The sequence below is a fragment of the Oncorhynchus mykiss genome, chromosome 8, assembly GCF_013265735.2.
Source record: "Oncorhynchus mykiss isolate Arlee chromosome 8, USDA_OmykA_1.1, whole genome shotgun sequence".
Lineage (NCBI taxonomy): Eukaryota > Metazoa > Chordata > Actinopteri > Salmoniformes > Salmonidae > Oncorhynchus > Oncorhynchus mykiss.
Window position 1 is genome coordinate 67,525,162 of NC_048572.1, and position 19,056 is coordinate 67,544,217.

Genomic DNA, 19,056 nt, shown 5'->3' on the forward strand with positions numbered 1-19,056 from the left:
ACATTTAAATTCCTGACATTTAATCCAAGTACAAATTCCCTGTCTTAGGTCAGTTAGGATCACCACTTTATTTTAAGAATGTGAAATGTCAGAATAATAGTAATTATAATAATTATTATTTATTTAAGCTTTTATTTATTTTACCACATTCCCAGTGGGTCAAAAGTTTACATACACTCAATTAGTATTTGGTAGAATTACCTTTAAATTGTTTAACTTAGGTCAAATGTTTCAGGTTGCCTTCCACAAGCTTCCCACAATAAGTTGGGTGAATGTTGGCCCATTCCTCCTGACAGAGCTGGTGTAACTGAGTCAGGTTTGTAGGCCTCCTTGCTCACGCACGCTTTTTCAGTTCTGCTCACAAATGTTCTATGGGTTTGAGGTCAGTGCTTTGTGATGGCCACTCCAATACCTTGACTTTGTTGTCCTTAAGGCATTTTGACACAACTTTGGAAGTATGATTGGGGTTATTGTCCATTTGGAAGACCCATTTGCGACCAAGCTTGAACTGATGTCTTGACATGTTGCTTCAATATATCCACATAATTTTCCTGCCTCATGATGCCATCTATTTTGTGAAGTGCACCAGTCCCTCTTGCTGCAAAGCAGCCCCACAACATGATGCTGCCACCCCCGTGCTTCACCGTTGGGATGGTGTTCTTCTGCTTGCAAACATCCCCCTTTTCCTCCAAACATAACGATGGTCATTAAGGCTAAACAGTTATATTTTTGTTTCATCAGACCAGAGGACATTTCTGCAAAAGTACAATCCTTGTCCCCATGTGCAGTTGCAAACCGTAGTCTGGCTTTTTTATGGCGGTTTTGGAGCAGTGGCTTCTTCCTTGCTCTTTGTTGATATAGGACTCACTTTACAGTGGATATAGATACCTTTGTACCTGTTTCCTCCGGCATCTTCAAAAGGTCCTTTGCTGTTGTTTTGGGATTGATTTGCACTTGTCGCACCAAAGTATATTCATCTTTAGGAAACTGAACACGTCTCCTTCCTGAGCTGTATGACGGCTCCGTGGTCCCATGGTGTTTATACTTGCGTACTATTGTTTGTACAGATGACCGTGGTATGTTCATGCGTTTGGAAATTGCTCCCAAGGATGAACCAGACTTGTGGAGTTCTACAATTTATTTTCTGTGGTCTTGGCTGATTTCTTTTGATTTTCCCATGATGTCATGCAACGAGGCACTAAGTTTGAAGGTAGGCCTTGAAATACATCCACAGGTACACCTCCAATTGACTCAAATGATGTCAATTAGCCTATCAGAAGATTCTAAAGTCATGACGTCATTTCTGGAATTTACCAAGCTGTTTAAAGGCACAATTAATTTAGTGTAAGTACACTTCTGACCCCCAGGAATTGTGATACAGTGAATTATAAGTGAAATAATCTGTTTGTTAACAATTGATGTAAAAAATGGCTTGTGTCATGCACAAAGTAGATGTCCTAACTGACTTGCCAAAACTATAGTTTGTTAACAAGAAATTTGTGGAGTGGTTGAAAAACTAGTTTTAATGACTCCAAAGTGTATTTTATCTTCCGACTTTAACTGTAGATAGATAGATAGATAGATAGATAGATAGATAGATAGATAGATAGATAGATAGATTAGTTTATTAGTCACATGCACATGGTTGTAGATGTAATCGCAGGGTAAGGCGGAATTCTTATGGTCTGAGCTCAAACAGTATTGGTCAAAAAACGAGAAGTAAATGACACAATAATAAACATAATAATAATAATATACACTGAATGTACAAAACATTATGAACACCTGGTCTTTCCATGACATTAACTGACCAGGTGAATCCAGGTGAAAGCTATGATCCCTTATTGATGTCACGTGCTAAATCCACTTCAATCAGTGTAGATGAAGGGGAGGAGACAGGTTAAAGAAGGATTATTAAGCCTTGAGACAATTGAGACATGTATTGTATATGTGAGCCATTCAGAGAGTGAATGGGCAAGATACAATATGTATGTGCCTTTGAATGGGGTATGGTAGTAAGTGCCAGGTGCACAGGTTTGTTTCAAAAACTACAATGCTGCTGGGTTTTCAAGCTCAAGAGTTTCCTGTGAGTATCAAGAATGGTCCACCACCCAAAGGCCTTCCAGTCAATTTGACACAACTGTGGGAAGCATTGGAGTCAATATGGGCCAGCATCTGCTTTCAGACCTTATAGAGCATGCCCCGACGAATTTAGTCCGTTCTGAGGGCAAAATGGGGGGTGTAACTCAATATTTGCAAGGTGTTCTGCCTTCAGTCGGCTACAGTCGGCTGAGGCGGGCTTTAGAGCGTGGGGAGGTGTGACAGATACTGTAATATCTTATTGGCCAGACATGCTAGACAAACAGCCTGAACATCAAATCAGCAACACTAAAATATGATGTCGTTAATATCCAGACATTCCCACCGCATCATACGTAATGTAGCCTAGCCTATGGATAAATCAACGTGATATCGGGCAATTCAAAGCAGAGATTACACCTACCCATCCCCCGTTCTCTTGAATCCAGTTGTGCAGCGGTCCATTTAGATACTCCGTCATCCACCCAGCGATGTGGTCAACCTGCGACGTCATTTCCTTGTTCACGCATTCCACACATATTGTGCCACCGAACTCGAAGAAGGCGACAATTCGTCCCCAGTTAACCCCGTCCCTGAACAGCTCGTCTATCACCTCTCTGAATCTCCTTTCTGCCATAGAAGACGTGAGATACAATTGGTGTGACATCTCCGCAAAGTCGGGCTGGTACAGTCGTTCGAGTTCGTCCCCGGCCTCACGCAAAACTCTGTGAATAGCTGCATGCGGGTCCGTTTGGGAGAGCCGTTTGGGAAGATGGGGGACGCTGCCCGGTCTGGCGTTATTGGCCCCGTGGCACCGCCGTGCCAAACCAGGCGGAGGAGAAATCATCGACCCATTATTATCAGCATCTTCCTCTGCATTCTCGAAATCCCACGCATATCCAATTTTCAAGAGTTTGTGACAAATGTACTTTTCCACTATACAGCGGTTGTCGTCGTTTGCCATTATGATTGGCACTGATAATGACCTCCACAATCCTAGTTTTTAAGAATAATACATCGTACTTATCAACATGCACTGCGCCGCGCAATACATCAGATCAGACGAAAAGTGTATTTCTGAGAAAATGCTCTGGTCAAGTTTATAGGATACTATCGAACCGTGCAGAACGAAACACTGCAACGGGAGCGATGTGCGTGGATTGAAAAACGGTCCCTTCACCCAACTAGGCTGAAACCGTGAAAAAGTCCAAGTATATCCACGTAAGAATATCAAAATGTTTCCCCAATTGTGCTATCAAAAGGAAATATTCGAAGCCTTGATCAAAAAGTGGCTACAGTTATCTGTAGACTCCCAAATCCAGACAGCCAGAAATACGGAAGAGATTAAAATATTCTCGATGTGCACATAATGTAGTCTACACTACCAAAAAAAAAAATACATGACCGAAAAACCACATAAGAAGATCAACGTCGCATGCATCCAGAATATTGTTACACGTACGGAGAGACGTTTCGAGGGACTGCAGTGAAGACTGTATCCCACAATAATATTGCTGTCTGTGTTCCAGCTACACACTGTGGGTTGGTTGAACATTCTTTGCTGCTTTGCTGGTGAGGTATTTCTTACGTCACCCATAGAAAGTTATCACTTGTGCATTTGGAAACTCCACGTAGGCCTATGTGTCGTTCCTATTTGGTTACGTTTTATCTGTAGAGAAATGTTTGCCATGATAGGATTTTAACCTTTAATTCTTATTTAATGCAGAAAATGTTGCTATAACCCTAACATTTCCCCAATATTTTTATGGGTCGAAATATGGTGAATAGCCATTTAAACTATTACGAACAGTAGCCTATCAATTCGGATCAAGTTGTAGAAATAGGTGAACATTGCCTTATTTGAAGAATTAGAAGCTTCAAGCTTGCTTTCTTTGGCCCTGCCTGATTAACAATTGCTGAGCCCTTACTAGACAGGACTACACCATTCTGATTCCCCATGAGGGGACTGCTTTTATCTAGCATCCTTATGGACATCCATCCATCTCATTGGTGGACATATATTTTGATGTTCTCTGTGTTTTTCTCTTTCTTCCAGTGTGTCTGTGTATATCTCGCTCAGTCTCTCTACCTGCCTATATCTTCTACACATTCTCTGACAGGGCAATGCAGCCTCTAAATCCCCATGCAGTCTTCCTGCTGATCTGAGGGCACTATACCATAGCTACTGTCTGCCCAGGCTGTTCTGTTCCCATCATAGAAGATGAAAGAATACTCATACAGAATACGTAAAACTGAACACCCCCCCCCAACAACTGCCCGGCCACAAGCACCTACTGTACATCAAAACTGTATAATGGTATGGAGTGGCACAGAACACCCACTCCACTCAGCTTCTGAATAGACAGGAGTCAGGATTGATCAACTGTAGCCATAGTCCAACCCTCAGCAACTGAATAATGTAAGTTCAGAATCCAGCAAACACAGCTACACGTACAGTATAGGTTATACAGAATCACATAAAAGTTATTTAAAATAGATTAACCATAGTTGTGTTTTAAAAGGCCTGTGTCAACAGTACTGAGAGCAGACAAAAACAGAGGGCATTTAGCAGAGGAAATGTCATTTTCCAAGGTTATTTATTTAGTTTTATCATGTAAGAAAATAAGACAAAGCAACATTGTTCTACTCCTTACATTTTTCTTTTCAATGGCACACAAGGTGAAATTCGTACACATTTGGCCAAAACAAAATAAAAACAACCAATAAGATAGGAATGATATTCAGTAGCACTGTACTTAAACATTTTATAATCTTCTTTTAAATATCTCTGGACAACATCAATGAATGGGAAAACTAGAGCGTGACTGAGCATTTTAACAATGGTACAACTTGGTTGTAGTGTTTTAACATATTGTAAGCATAGGCTTGATTTGCAAAGCTTAAAATGTGTTCAAACAAAACAACTTTTCCCATGAGCTACATATATCAAATGTCTATAAACGTCAACATATATGTGTTGCTACCTAAAGATGACAGAGAGTCAGAGCTAACAATGTACAGATGAGGAAATGACAGGTAGACACACTAAGCGCTGGACAGTGACAATGTGCCTTGAACCAATGTTAAATGAGAACCTCCGAGTTGAATCATCCATTCTCACGTTCTTATTTTGGGTTTAAGTAAGGCCTTTTTGAACAAAAACTAATCTGAAATTGACGAACAAAAACACACCAAAAGAGTTGGCATTTTCGCAGAAAAATGGAATTAACTGGTAAACCACAAGCGGCTTAAGCCACATTATTTTCTGTGAATAAATTCTATTATTTTATCATTAACATCATTCGTAGTTCTCTCTTAAGGCTTGGAATGGGTCCCCACAGTTGTAGTGCTTGGCTGAACTACAAACGGTTTATAGGACAGTACAGACCAGCAACATCAAACAAAATAAATCACAAGTAGTTGCATTGCATTTACAGAAATGGTCTCTTAATACATTTTGGCATTCAAATATTGGTGGATTTAAAAATGTATACTTTCTGATTCGTAGCCTATGGTTTGCATTAAAGGTCAGTACATTCTCCACACAGTTGATGGAAGGAAGACTTGCATGAGTTCACATTTGATATTTTCTCTCCCCATTAAGCAGAATATTGAGAAGGTAAAAAGGTACCGGGATGTACGGGATGTTTAAAAGGCTTGGAGTTAGAGGACTTCAGGAAGGAACTGTGAATACTTACTGAGACAAATTACACAGTTAAGAGAGTATAGGATAGTGTCCACAGTGACTGAATGAAATGTAAAATTAGACAATACAATAGCACATATAGCTCCTTTATGTTGCTCTGCACAGACAGAGTTTGCCAGTCCCTCTTAATCTCTTGGCCTCTATATAAAATAGAGCTCTAGTGCCCTCTCCAGGCCTGAAGGGTCTTTGCTGGAACCTGCGAGACACACCCCACACCTTGTCCAGACACTACCCCATCACTTTAATCACAGAGCCCACTTGGATGCTACGTGGCAAAATATGTGCACAGATCACACATACACAGAGATCAACAACTGATAAGACATCATAGGAAGACAGGAAAGAGTGAATGAGGCTGGTATCAGATGTTAGCGGATTTGTTCTCATACTACATCGCACGACTGTCCTATGCCTACCTTTTACATACCGCTTCTACCTCAGGTAAGAAACACAAGTAAAATGTGAAAGTGGCATGCAAATAAGAGGAATAGAGGTTTTTCATTTTTTCCCCAGCCACCACCAGTGTCCAATGGCTTCTCTCTCTCCCTGGAGTAGGTTTGGTCAATGTACAGTCATTTAAACACATTGTAACAACACTGAATTAAAATCTTTCCCCTCGGCTTCTTCACACGGCTCCTACACAGCACACACATTCTCTCATACTTGCACATACAATCATTTTACCTAAAAATGCCTTGGATGATCATTTCCAGGAAGTAAATTTAAATTTTTGCTTTGCCTTCTCTCATCACTGTTAAATCTCATCTAAGCTCCGTTAATGCATCCACAGCACATGGAAGGGCACTGGGTGACACAGAGTAAATAAAGAGAAGCTTTGCCTGCAAAGCTTGGGAAGTAAGGAGGAACACATTTGGTGAAAATAACAGTAGTTTGACGTGATAAAGATAGCTTACTCAGAATGGTCTGTATGACACATGGTTTGTTAGTGTTCTTGTTTCTTCTGATTCTTGGGATTGCAGGTCAACATGCTGACATAACCAGTCAGACTGGCAATCCCTTACTTTCCTCTCTGCATGGAAAAAAAATAGGAGGATAGGGTGGCCCAAAAGTAGGCTAAAGTTTCAGGCGTTGACAAGGCCTACTTTAACAGCAAGCTAGTAGTGTTTAGTCTGCCCTCATAGACCCTTGGGTAATGCAGCCTTAACAATAAAAGCAGGTATACAATTAAAACGTTTCACAGAGCACTTGAGTAAACAATATCACTGGAATGATGAAAAAAGGTGGACAAACAAAATAACTGCCAAGAATTGTATGTGTTAATAATAAGTAACAGGACACCTGCCATTTTCTTTACTTCGGTATTATCACTGGCGCACAAGATATCTGGCCATTTAGCCTGTCCAGGGTTGTGCCCTCTAAGGAATGGAGGGGAGGGGAGAGGAGATGAGGGCTGGCTGGGGTGAGTTCTCCAGTGGCAATAATAGTGGAGGAAGGGGGGGGGGGGGGGGGGGGGGGGTTGTTACTCCCTCTTGTCCGCTGCTTTGGCCTGCTCCCTCTGGATCATACAGCGACGCACAATGCTGTCGAAACTCCCCAGGTAGAACAGAGCAATGGTCCGGAACAGCCCCATGGTTACAATCTGCACAGGGATCAGAGGCCACATTAACAATTTGGGCTCTAGACAGTAAGACAGTTTTGGGACAATTTATTATTATGTTATAACCATAGAATTGTCATATTTCTATCTCTATGGTTACAATAGATGTGTAATAGATACAAAATGGCTTTGGTAAGTTGATAGTTAAGATTCAGTTAATACATGTTTATGAAAATAGTAATATTTGGGGTGTGTTGTAGTGAGACAGTGACAGTGCTGTTCCTGTCCTGTCGTGTAGTTACCTGCTGGAGGCCCTCTGTGATGGAGGTGACAGGTGACATTCCACAGGTGAGAGCTGAGAGCATGTAGCCGTCAGGCCCCACAGAGCTGTTAAAGTTCCCCTGCTGTGGGGGGCACAAAGACATGACCGTCAGAAAAACTGCTCTATCACACTTTTAGAGAGCAAATTTCTCTGGGTTTCTGACTAGAAGTTATTTATTGATGAAGGTTTTTATGTAGGCCTGAGGCCTGGTGAATTTCATAGGGAGATTTGCTGAGAATGCAATGTCTTACCACTGCATCCTTGACAACGATCTTAGCCACCTGCTCCGGCTGAGTCACCCCAGATGTCTCAGAGATCAGCCTAGTCTCTAAAGGCTATGGAAGGACAAAGAGACAAAATATAACTTGAGGCGTTAGAATAAAATATAAAATATGCGAGAGTTTACACTTTCCCCTTTTCATGAGGAGACTCACCTTTGTCCTATTCTCCTCTGCTAGTCCTGGAGTGTCAGTGTCAGGGGGGTAGGCCACCGTTACATAAATGTTATATGGCTTCATCTGCAAGGACGAGTAGAGGAAAGAGTGCTCTCAGCCTTAAAAAGACTTAGGTCAAATTCTCAACATACAATTTGGATATTGGCCCCCAATGTGGGCAGGAAAAGGAACAATTGGATACTACTCACCTCCATCTGCAGGGACTCAGCCAGCCCACGCAGGGCAAATTTGGATGGAGAGTAGGCTGTGTAGCCGAACAGGCCGATCTGGCCAGCCTGGGAGGAGATAAACAGTATGCGTCCCATCCTACGCTCCTTCATTGTGGTGATTACAGCCCGTGTGGGATACACACTGCCCAGGTAGTTCACCTCCATCATACTCTGTTATAGACAAGGGAAGGATCACAAAAAGTAATGAATGTATTATTATTAATAAAAAAGGTATATTACTACTCATAGACTGAATAATATACATACTATCAAAGAGTATTCACTTGAGAAAAAACAGCCTCCTAACATGGTAATTGTTATATTTCTGAGCAGTTTCCATGGTAATAGCGTTTCTATGGGGTGAGGTCTAATGACTTCAGACCCTTAACGAGGCATGTGACCAGCATTGGAATGCCAGGATGAGAAGGAACCAGCTAGCAGCACCAGCACAGCCTTGCTCCCACCAGGAAATCTAATTAAGTACATTAAATACATTAGGATGTGGGGAACACACACACAATCACATTTTCCATTGGTCATGATTATTATCTTAGTATCAGAATAATCCCTTCATGCACACACACTCGCAATGTGTACACACAACCTAATTTCCCTGGGTCATTAAAGCGGTATTGGTACCATCCCTTCACTGTCAGAGAGTGAAGAAACCTGCCACCTCTTCAGCCTGGAATTAAACCTCCCTCTCATTCTTCCACTGCAATTAAATCTGCAGCAGACCATAGACTGCAACCGAATCTAACCTTCTGGCTCACTAGCTGCCTCTAAACTGAAAACTGAACCCTTGGTTCCACCTTGGACAGACATCAAACCCTTTGAATCTTCAATCTGGGAAACATCTTGTCTCATTGCCTATTCAGAGTTAGTTTCAAATTATGTTCATTTTGGCATAACATCAAGGTTTTCTGAGGCACACACTAAGGAGTTGGGTTTCTGCGTTCTCCCTTCCAGACCTGTCGGTCTATTCCCCTCATTAGTTACAGTACTTACTCTGAAGCGCTCCACCTCCACCTCCTCAAACTTCCCAGAAAAGGACGTCCCAGCACAGTTCACCAACATGTCCACCGGACCAAGCTTTTCTTGGCACTAGATGGATAAAATTATATTGATATTGTTACTTGCAGAGAATTATTATAAAAGTTAGGAATTGATATGATGGAAGAGGCCCCTATCACTTGTGATTTACCTGCTTAATCACACTTTCCACCTGTCTGTAGTCCTTGGACACGTCAACTGATATGCAGAGCACCACCTGAGTGGAAGAGGAATACAAATACCAAAACAGTCAGTGGTCAAGTGAGTTGCTAATGAGATCATCCAGGTCAACATTCAATTATTTGCTTGCACCCCCCCAAAAAGCAAGAACAACAAAAACATTGTCTTTCTTCCACGTTGTCCCAAAACATGTACTGTAGCAACGATATACATACCTGCTTGTCATTAATGGCACATTTCTCCACTTCTTTTTTCGCTTGAACCAATTTACTCTAAAGGAAATTAAAGAATGATTGATAAATGTGCTGACTGAGTGAATGTCTGAAAAAAATATATATACACAATACACTTCAAACGTTTGGGGTCACTTCGAAATTTCCTTGTTTTTGAAAGAAAAGCTATTTTTTTGTCCATTAAAATAACATCAAATTGATCAGAAATACAGTGTAGATACGGTTAATGTTGTAAATGACTATTGTAGCTGGAAACGGTAGTTTTTTTAATGGAATATCTACATAGGCGTACAAAGGCCCATTATCAGCCACCATCCCTCCTGTGTTCCAACAGACTCACAAGTCATAAACTGGCAGCTTCATTAAATAGTACCCGCAAAACACCAGTCTCAACGTCAACAGTGAAGATGCGACTCAGGATGCTGGCCTTCTTGGCAAGGTTTGCAAAGATAAAGCCATATCTCAGACTGGCCAATAAAAATAAAATATTAAGATGTGCAAAATAACACAGACAGTGGGCAGAGGAACTCTACCTAGAAGGCCAGTATCTCGGAGTCGCCTCTTCACTCTTGATGTTGAGACTGGTGTTTTGCGGGTACTATTTAATGAGCTGCCAGTTGACGACTTGTGAGGTGTCTGTTTCTCAAACTAGACACTAATGTACTTGTCCTCTTGCTCAGTTGTGCACCGGGGCCTCCCACTCCTCTTTCTACTCTGGTTAGAGACAGTTTGCACAGTTCTGTGAAGGGAGTGCTACATAGCGTTGTATGAGATCTTCAGTTTCTTCATAATTTCTCACATGGATTAGCCTTCATTTCTCAGAACAAGAATAGACGGATGAGTTTCAGAAGAAAGTTATTTGTTTCTGGACATTTTGAGCCTGTAATCAAACCCACAAATGCTGATGCCCCAGATACTCAACTAGTCTAAAGGCCAGTTTTATTGCTTCTTTAATCAGCACAACAGTTTTCAGCTCTGCTAACATAACTGCAAAAGGGTTTTCTAATGTTCAATTAGCCTTTTAAAATTATAAACTTGGATTAGCTGACACAACGTGCCATTGGAACACAGGCATGATGGTTGCTGATAAAGGGCCTCTATACGCCTATGTAGATATTCCATAAAAATTCTGCCGTTTCCAGCTACAATAGTCATGTATAACATTAACAATTTCTACACTGTATTTCTGATAAATGTATTTTCTTTCAAAAACAAGGACATTTCTAAGTGTCCCCAAACTTTTTAACGGTAGTGTATATAATTATAAGAAGAATGTGTGCGCCTAAATTGGGAAATGTAGACGCACACAGACATTTTGGAGCACATTTTGTAGACGCACTAGTGTTCCTAAATAAAAGTTACAGGTCACAGCAAAATATTTAGCCGCATATACAAGTAAAATGGTTGCACTGTAGAGCCCTGCAAGGATGTTGATTTGAAGTGGATTTCTACTCACCTCGTCTCTTGCCACTAGTGTGATGAAGGCTCCTTGTCTGTAGCACTCCATAGCGATGCTTTTCCCTATTCCACTGGAACCTCCAGTGACCTGTGGGTTGAAAGGTGGTGGTAAGTGAGAGAGGAGGGTCATTCCCTTTAAAAAGTTAAATACAAGGGATGGTCCCCTAGGGTCAAAGTCCAACTTACAGTAAATGCAGTAGGTCATTAGAATGTTGCTTTTTTTCCAAGTTAGTACATGTGTTTCTGCTAAAATGTGTAGTCATTTCTATGAAATTGAGTGTCATTGACTGGCTGGCCTACTTATTGCCATACTAGAGTTTTCACTTTAAGCTTGCAACACGTTGCAAAAGACAATACATTATCAACTCTGTTACAAGCTGTTAATTAATTGTGGGCGTGTCGTACTTGTAGATGATCTGCTGCGTGCAAGCGCCTTTACTTACGAAACACCTTCACCTGCAACACCCTATAAAATCTACGGTGCAATGGTTATGCAATGCAACGTAGCTAACATAGTACATTGTTTCTAACTAGCACGTCTGCATATGATACCGTTATCTAGTTAGGACAATGAGCACTTACCACGACGTGGGCCCCATTTAATTTGAGAGGTTTGGGGCTAATCAAAGGGGATATCATGTATAACAGCAACACGAAGGCAACGACGAATGCAACGACGACTAGAAGCATAATGAAAGGCAAAAAGAGCCACCAGGAACTGAAGAAAAGCCAATCCGTGATCGTTGAACTCAATTCTTCCTCAGAGGACATGGGTGAAGCTGGCAGTTCGGTTAGCTTCTAGACTCAGGAGGAGCGAATCGCGGGGGCTTGCCCTTGTCAAAAGGGGTGGCGATTAAACACAGAGGAGTTTTCTAGCAGTATATTTGGCAGCGTGTCAGCGGGTTTACTTCCAAGAGAAAATGCCGTGGTGGACCTTGGATCTACGATATTTTCCTGCCTAGCTGCAATATGAACCAAAACAAGTCGTATTGTGCACTTTGAACGGATGCGACAATTTGACCACCGTTCTAGGTATTTGTAGTTTTTACGCCACGAAGCAAACTGCCACCTAACCGAGGTTTGCTCATATTAAGGACAACACTTCCCAAAATGCAATGGTGTACTTCCTTATTGTTGGTGCACCCATTTTATTCTACCGACATAACTATCTCCATCGCCAGATCTTGATCTGTCAAATGTTATGATATAATTGTTTATTTAACTAGGCAAGTCAGTTAAGAACACAGTCTTATTTACAGTGACGGATATTGGCATTTGTAAAGATTCATTTGAATCCTCAACCTGGACCATGAGACAATACTTTGTTAATTAAAAAGTCAAGTTCTCAATATTACTTTTATTTACATATGCATGGGAAAGAAAACCATATACATTGACTTTTCCACTCACTGATATATACTGTATCATTCTCTACACTTTTATAGTGAGTTAAAAAGATAACACAAAAGATGTCCAACACTTTGAAAGATTCGTCTTCGGAATACAATCTCTATTAGATAAGAGTTTACATGAAATGTGCAAATATATTACATTTCAATACAACGATGACAAAACACAATATAGCTGTGCCTCTGGATATCAACTTCCACATTTTTAAATGAACCAAACAAAATAACAATGTATATGTTCTTACTACCTAAACTTGTTTCAGAAGGCACATGGTGCGCATTGCCACGTCTTAAAATGTAGTACTGTAAGTTCAAGCGAGCTGCATTCCACCAATGCCATAACAAAAAAGGACATGACGCTGTTATGTGCCTAAAATGTCAATTTCAGGTTACCTCTACAATTCCATTCACAAAAGTATCAGCCCCATTGTTTCTTCAGCACTGTTAGACAGTGTGACTGGATCTCCATAAGGCATCGCTTTTCAGTAGTTCATGTTGGGAAGATAAGCAATATGTAACAGGGAAATGTGGATGGTGTGGATGGTCAGGGGGAAAAGTACTGAATCCTAGTCTATAAGGTGTCTGGTCCAGTACTTTTGGTGATCCTGACAGTTTAATCAGAATGACAATGAACAAACCACAGAGTAGCCTTCTTGAGAAAAAAAAGTACATATACACAATATGTCCCAAAGTAGTTTCCACCCCGATTGTTGTCGGTAGTTCTTTTAACCCTAGCCGAAGCCCCACAAATATCTTGTGCATGTAGAATGACATACATTTGCAGTGCTTCAGCTACCCAAACCTTGAGACTACAAAGGCCTTTGAAAGTACAAATGGCATGCATTGTAAGTTTCATTCTCTCCAGACCAAAGAGCCATACATCTCCATAAAGTATCTACTATAAAATGAGTTCTCTCTTGTGTACAAAAATAAGTAGAGTATATGGGTGATTACAATGACAAGTGAGGTGCAATTTGATTGATGGCAAGTGGTACTTGAAAACTGAGCTTAGATATTTATTGGGGAAGTTAGATAAGCACTCTGCACAATAAGCAGCATCTTAATTTGGTTAACAAGCTTGTAACGGTAACTCGAATCAAACTCCCATTGACTTCAAAGCATGACATATGCAAATGTTTGAGTTGAGCATTGTTCTCAAGTTAGGATTCGGGCTAAGATGCTGCTAAAGAGATTCCACAGAACTTATGCCTATGTAACACCAAGGTTCTTAATTTCCATGCAGCGTTCCATCCACCAATCAGGTCTACCTCAGACATCTTGCAGCAGTGAAGTGATCCGTAATTCTTTGGACATGGGGGGCATCTAAGAAAATATCCACCTTTGTTTAACCCCTTATGTGGCCAATAGTCAAGCTCAGTAGAGCCATAGAAATTGACTTAAATGGGGATATCGGTTCTAGTAATTCTATGAGTAGAGCAGTCATGTGGCACACTTCTGATGAGCCAACAGAGCATGAAGGGGAGAATGAACACTTTGATACAATCATAATATTTGTTTTGGTAAAAAAAAAAAGAAGCCACGTTTAGCCCTCCTGTCCAAAGTCATCTGTGAATTTTCTCAGTTTGTCCAAATCATGATCGTTGACAGTTGGCTTCGTGCTGGACAGGGACCTCAGCATGTCAGACTACAAAGAATAAAGAGAGACATGATCAAGGGTTATTCAACAGTCTTGTTTTCCCAAAAACATTACCATTGAGAAAGAGAAACAGATAATTCTGCACACTCACCATACAAACGACTGGCTCACACAGCTTTTCCCCAGGGACCTCCATCCATGTCATCTCGACGCCGTTCGGGTCTCCCGGGGAGCACGGGGTCAAAAAGTCATCTACCAGGATTTTGGGGTTGTCTCTCAATGGCCCTCGTACCTTCAATAACAAACGCAATTTATTGTGTTAAAAATAACAAAACTCAATAGAACAATGGCATAGCTTGATATAAAGATTAACACTGAAGAATACACAGACGTTGTTAACTGGTCGTCAATATGGCGACGTACCCGTTTGAAGTGAGTGGCTGACTGAACTTTCCTGACGGGCTGCATAAGCGCATCTCTGACAATGACGCTGATGTCGGCCCCCGAGTACCCGTCTGTCTTCTTTCCCAGGGTGACAAAGTCAGAGTCGTTGAGGCTGGTGGGGGTGGTGCCTAGGTGGAGCTTGAACATGAAGGTGCGGGCGTGTTCCTCTGGCAGGGGGATGTAGATCCTCTTCTCAAACCTGAGATAAAAGTTCCAATGCAGTTATCTCAATATCAAATCATTTCTGGGTAACAACTAAGTACCTTACTGTGATTGGTCAAAAATAAACAAAAATGGCTTATTAGCAAAAAGCAATTTCTCAAGCAAGAATTTTGCTAGGACTGTCTGGGAATGGTCTGAGTGGAGAGAAGGGCTGTTGGTGGTCAGTCAGTTATTGCCATGGAAAAGACTGCCGGTCACACGATAATTGACCATTAATTAACAAACACGTTTAGCATCTCCGGGCCTCCACACATACAAGCTGCTGATGTGCGCCCTTGGTATCGTCTACATTTCAAAAAGTCTAATAAATCAGTTAAATATACACCATCACAATAAATCCATTACTTTAGGTAGGTCTAAAGAAACATTATGATATGAAGAAAATGGATTTCAGAAGAACAGAATATGAGTTGGCCTGCTGCATGTTATCTGGCTATGCGCCATGCCATAGGCTTGTTCATTTAGCTGACAGGATGTGCTTATAAGTCCAGTGCCATTATTTTATATTATAGGATTTCATAGTAAGAAGAATCCAAAGGAAAGGAGTAGGTGGCCAGTACATTGCAATAAACTTGACTCAACTACTAACAGAATATATTTACAAAATAATGCATATGGGAACAGCCAGCATGGTGCATCAGGACGCACAACTGCAATGCGTTTTGACTACTAGTCTTCCTCAGGCAGTATTCTGTGAGAAGAATATAACAGAACTTAGCTGAATAAAATAGAAAGGATATTTTTCTGATTCCAGAGCGAGAGTGTGCATATGAAGTGGCTAGGTTGAGCGTAAAAGTGAACATTTGAAATAGGTCCTATACGCTAGATTTACAGTTATTTGACAACTTCAGTTATCAAACCATAGAATTCCTTCGAAACCAATATATTTGGGCTGCATGATGAGACTATAGGCTATTGAGGATATGAGAAAGTAGCAAAAAAAGCTGAAGCTCTCTCTGTTCCTTGCCTCAGGCTGCACATGCTGTTCTCTCATCAAGTGATCATACTTTCACCCATCAGACTATTCTCAATTGAATCTTGTCTTTACCAATATGTTAAATGAGTTTAGATTTAGAATGATCAAATGGGCAGGAACAGGGCAAGAGAAAAAAAGACATGTAACCTAAATGCACTTGAATAGCAAATGGAGGCCACATTCCCACTGGTTCGTTTCACTCATGTTGGGTAGGCTACTCCGGTTATTTCACAGTGGTACAGGTGATATTCCACCCAAACTCTGTATGCCATGAGCTCTCCAACTCTTTTCCTGCAGCTACCCAGTGCTTAATTTAGGAAACCAAGTGAAATCGGTTCAGGAACATCAATAGAAACATGTTTCATTAAACTGTTGACAGCTCCTCCCTCTGCGCGCTGGAGAACGGAATGAAGGAGAGGAGATGGAAATGCATGGTGGCGAGAAATTCTCTAGCTAAAAAGGTCATGTGTCAGGCTATTATAAAAAAATACCTATTTTATTGGGCACATACACATGGCTAGCAGATGTTAATGAGAGTATAGTGAAATGATTGTGCTTCTAGTTCCGACCGATCAACATCAAATACATTATAATTGTTGGCTAACTCTGAATTTGTTTAATTTAGGCTTTATTTATTTATCCGTTATTTTACCAGGTAAGTTGACTGAGAACACGTTCTCATTTGCAGCAACGACCTGGGGAATAGTTACAGGGGAGAGGAGGGGGATGAATGAGCCAATTGTAAACTGGGGATTATTAGGTGACCGTGATGGTTTGAGGGTCAGATTGGGAATTTAGCCAGGACACCGGGGTTAACACCCCTACTCTTACGATAAGTGCCATGGGATCTTTAATGACCTCAGAGAGTCAGGACACCCGTTTAACGTCCCATCCGAGAGACGGCACCCTACACAGGGCAGTGTCCCCAATCACTGCCCTGGGGCATTGGGATATTTTTTAGACCAGTGGAAAGAGTGCCTCCTACTGGCCCTCCAACACCACTTCCAGCAGCATCTGGTCTCCCATCCAAGGACTGACCAGGACCAACCCTGCTTAGCTTCAGAAGCAAGCCAGCAGTGGTACGCAGGGTGGTATGCTGCTGGCAGACCAATTATGCATGAAAGATAGCTTTAAAAAAATGCAGATTTAAGATAACATGCATATGGGTGTTTTTAATTAATCATCACCTTAGAAAGCACTGTCCATTTCGTTGCGTTAGGCTTTGAAACAACATCCACAACGACCATATTCTCCACTTCGTTTCAACCCGTTGTTGAACTTTTCTTCAAATTATCAATCACAGCAAGGTGAGTTTTAAAAGCACATACAAGTGTTTGATGTGATTTTCGATTTCATTTGCATTGATGTCAGAGTGGTTAGAGGGACAATAGAGCCCTGAGTACTAGGCCATTAGCAATCTGATGATCATTAGCGAGTTGGGTACTATCTCCAGAGTGCATAAAAGGAGATTACCATGACTCAAATGTCGCATAGAATTTTACTGCGGTCATGACTGCCGGTAATGTGGTCACCGCAACAACCCTAGTGGGGAGGTGGAAAACTGAAAACTAGCCGTTATTGGTGGGTAGTTTGTATCTCCTTTTATTGTATTGGTCTATCAACGATTTACCGACTGGTGATGTCACCAGGCAGGCCAAAACTCCATCCAACCAAAACAGGCTGACATTTCAGGCAGTCTTTTCAAACAGCTCTTACACTAAAAGGTCCTTATCATAATGTTCACAATATTATTCAAACCTCATAGGTGTGGAAAAATATATAAAATCACAAGGAAATCACATACTCTACAGAAAGAAGAATACATTTACATTCCATACAGGGTAGATCTGAGCAGCAACACAAAGATAAGAAGCAGTGCTGCTGAGTCACAGTATTCTAACTTCAGAGATTTCACATTATTATTACCCACACGAGTTAAAGCAGGGTGGTACATCTTACCATACATTTGTAAGGCTGTTGTGTCACAGTCAATAACCATAAAGGACAAGTTATTTGGTACACAGTTGGGAAGGTAGGCTAAGCCAGTGTAAGAATGTGTCATTACCGTCTTCTGATGGCTGAGTCCAATGTCCAAGGGATGTTGGTGGCCCCTAATACCAGTACCCCATCGTTGTCATTCCCCACTCCTGAGGAAGAATATGTTATTAACATTTCAAAACCAGTTTAACTTAATATGACCAACACCCCAATACAGTCCACTATAATCTACATACACACACAAGTTTGGGTACACCTACTCATTCAAGGGTTTTTCTTGATTTTACTATTTTCTACATAGCAGAATAATAGTGAAGACATCAAAACGATTAAATAAACACATTGAATCATGTAGTAACCCAATTTGAGATCTCAAAGTAGCCACCCTTTGCCTTGACAGCTTTGCACACTTTTGGCATTCTCTCAACAAGCTTCATGAGATAGTCACATGGAATGCATTTCAATTAACAGGTGTGCCTTCTTAAAAGTTAATTTGTGAAATTTCTTTCCTTCTTAATGTGTTTAACCCAATCAGTTGTGTTGTGACAAGGTAGGGGTGGTATACAGAAGATAGCCCTATTTGGTAAAAGACCAAGTCCATACTATGGCAAGAATAGCTCAAATAAGCAAAGAGAAATGACAGGCCATCAATACTTTAACACATAAAGGTCAGTCAATACGGAAAATTAAGAACTATGAAAGTTTCTTCAAGTGCAGTCGCAAAACACATCAAGCGCTGTGATGAAACTGTCTCTCCACAGGAAAGGAAGACCCAGAGTTACCTCTGCTGCAGAGGATAAGTTCATTAGAGTTACCAGCCTCAGAAATTACAGCCCAAATAAATACTTCAGAATTCAAGTAAAAGACACATCAACAGTTCAGAGGAGACTGCATGAGTCAGGCCTTCATGGTCAAATTGCTGCAAAGAAACCACTACAAAAAAGGACAATAAGAGACTTGCTTGGGCCAAGACACACAAGCAATGGACATTAGACCGGTGGAAATCTGTCCTTTGGTCTGATGAGTTCAAATTTGAGATTTTAGGTTCCAACCGCCATGTCTTAGTGAGACGCAGAATAGGTGAAAGGATGATCTCCACATGTGTGGTTCCCACCGTGAAGCATGGATGAGGAGGTGTGATGGTGGTGACAACGTCT

General features: G+C 41.1%; 3 protein-coding genes across 5 annotated transcripts in view; all 3 read right to left on the reverse strand.

Moving 5' to 3' along the window:
• Positions 1–3,634, reverse strand: part of LOC110530404 (apoptosis regulator Bcl-2) — a 50,804-nt gene extending 47,170 nt beyond the window's left edge. For both annotated transcript variants that reach the window (XM_021613428.2, XM_036986041.1), the window contains exon 1: positions 2,504–3,634. In XM_021613428.2, coding sequence (XP_021469103.1) covers positions 2,504–3,043 — 540 coding nt within the window. In that variant the 5' untranslated portion in view covers positions 3,044–3,634. The remainder of the gene's footprint in view (positions 1–2,503) is intronic.
• A 1,009-nt stretch (positions 3,635–4,643) lies between these two features.
• Positions 4,644–12,280, reverse strand: kdsr (3-ketodihydrosphingosine reductase). The gene is made up of 10 exons (XM_036986042.1): positions 11,836–12,280; positions 11,252–11,341; positions 9,778–9,834; positions 9,534–9,599; positions 9,338–9,433; positions 8,309–8,500; positions 8,100–8,183; positions 7,917–8,000; positions 7,646–7,747; positions 4,644–7,385 (listed from the first exon to the last, which is right to left on the reverse strand). The coding sequence occupies exons 1-10, from the start codon at positions 12,022–12,024 to the stop codon at positions 7,266–7,268; spliced, it is 1,080 nt and encodes a 359-aa protein (XP_036841937.1). The 5' UTR covers positions 12,025–12,280; the 3' UTR covers positions 4,644–7,265.
• A 310-nt stretch (positions 12,281–12,590) lies between these two features.
• LOC110530405 (vacuolar protein sorting-associated protein 4B) overlaps positions 12,591–19,056 on the reverse strand; it is a 33,060-nt gene continuing 26,594 nt past the window's right edge. For both annotated transcript variants that reach the window (XM_021613429.2, XM_021613430.2), the window contains 4 exons: positions 17,967–18,048; positions 14,683–14,902; positions 14,411–14,551; positions 12,591–14,307 (listed from right to left, as the gene is read on the reverse strand). In XM_021613429.2, coding sequence (XP_021469104.1) covers positions 14,206–14,307; positions 14,411–14,551; positions 14,683–14,902; positions 17,967–18,048 — 545 coding nt within the window. In that variant the 3' untranslated portion in view covers positions 12,591–14,205. The remainder of the gene's footprint in view (positions 14,308–14,410; positions 14,552–14,682; positions 14,903–17,966; positions 18,049–19,056) is intronic.

Bases quoted from the DNA above. Each gene is read 5' to 3' on its own strand.
- kdsr (XM_036986042.1), bottom strand. From the start codon at position 12,024: ATGTCCTCTGAGGAAGAATTGAGTTCAACGATCACGGATTGGCTTTTC. The intron at 9,600-9,777 runs GTATGTATATCG...TCTTCCACTCAG, and splicing joins GTGCCATTAATGACAAGCAG to GTGGTGCTCTGCATATCAGT. The intron at 8,501-9,337 runs GTAAGTACTGTA...TGTCTATAACAG, and splicing joins TGGAGGTGGAGCGCTTCAGA to AGTATGATGGAGGTGAACTA.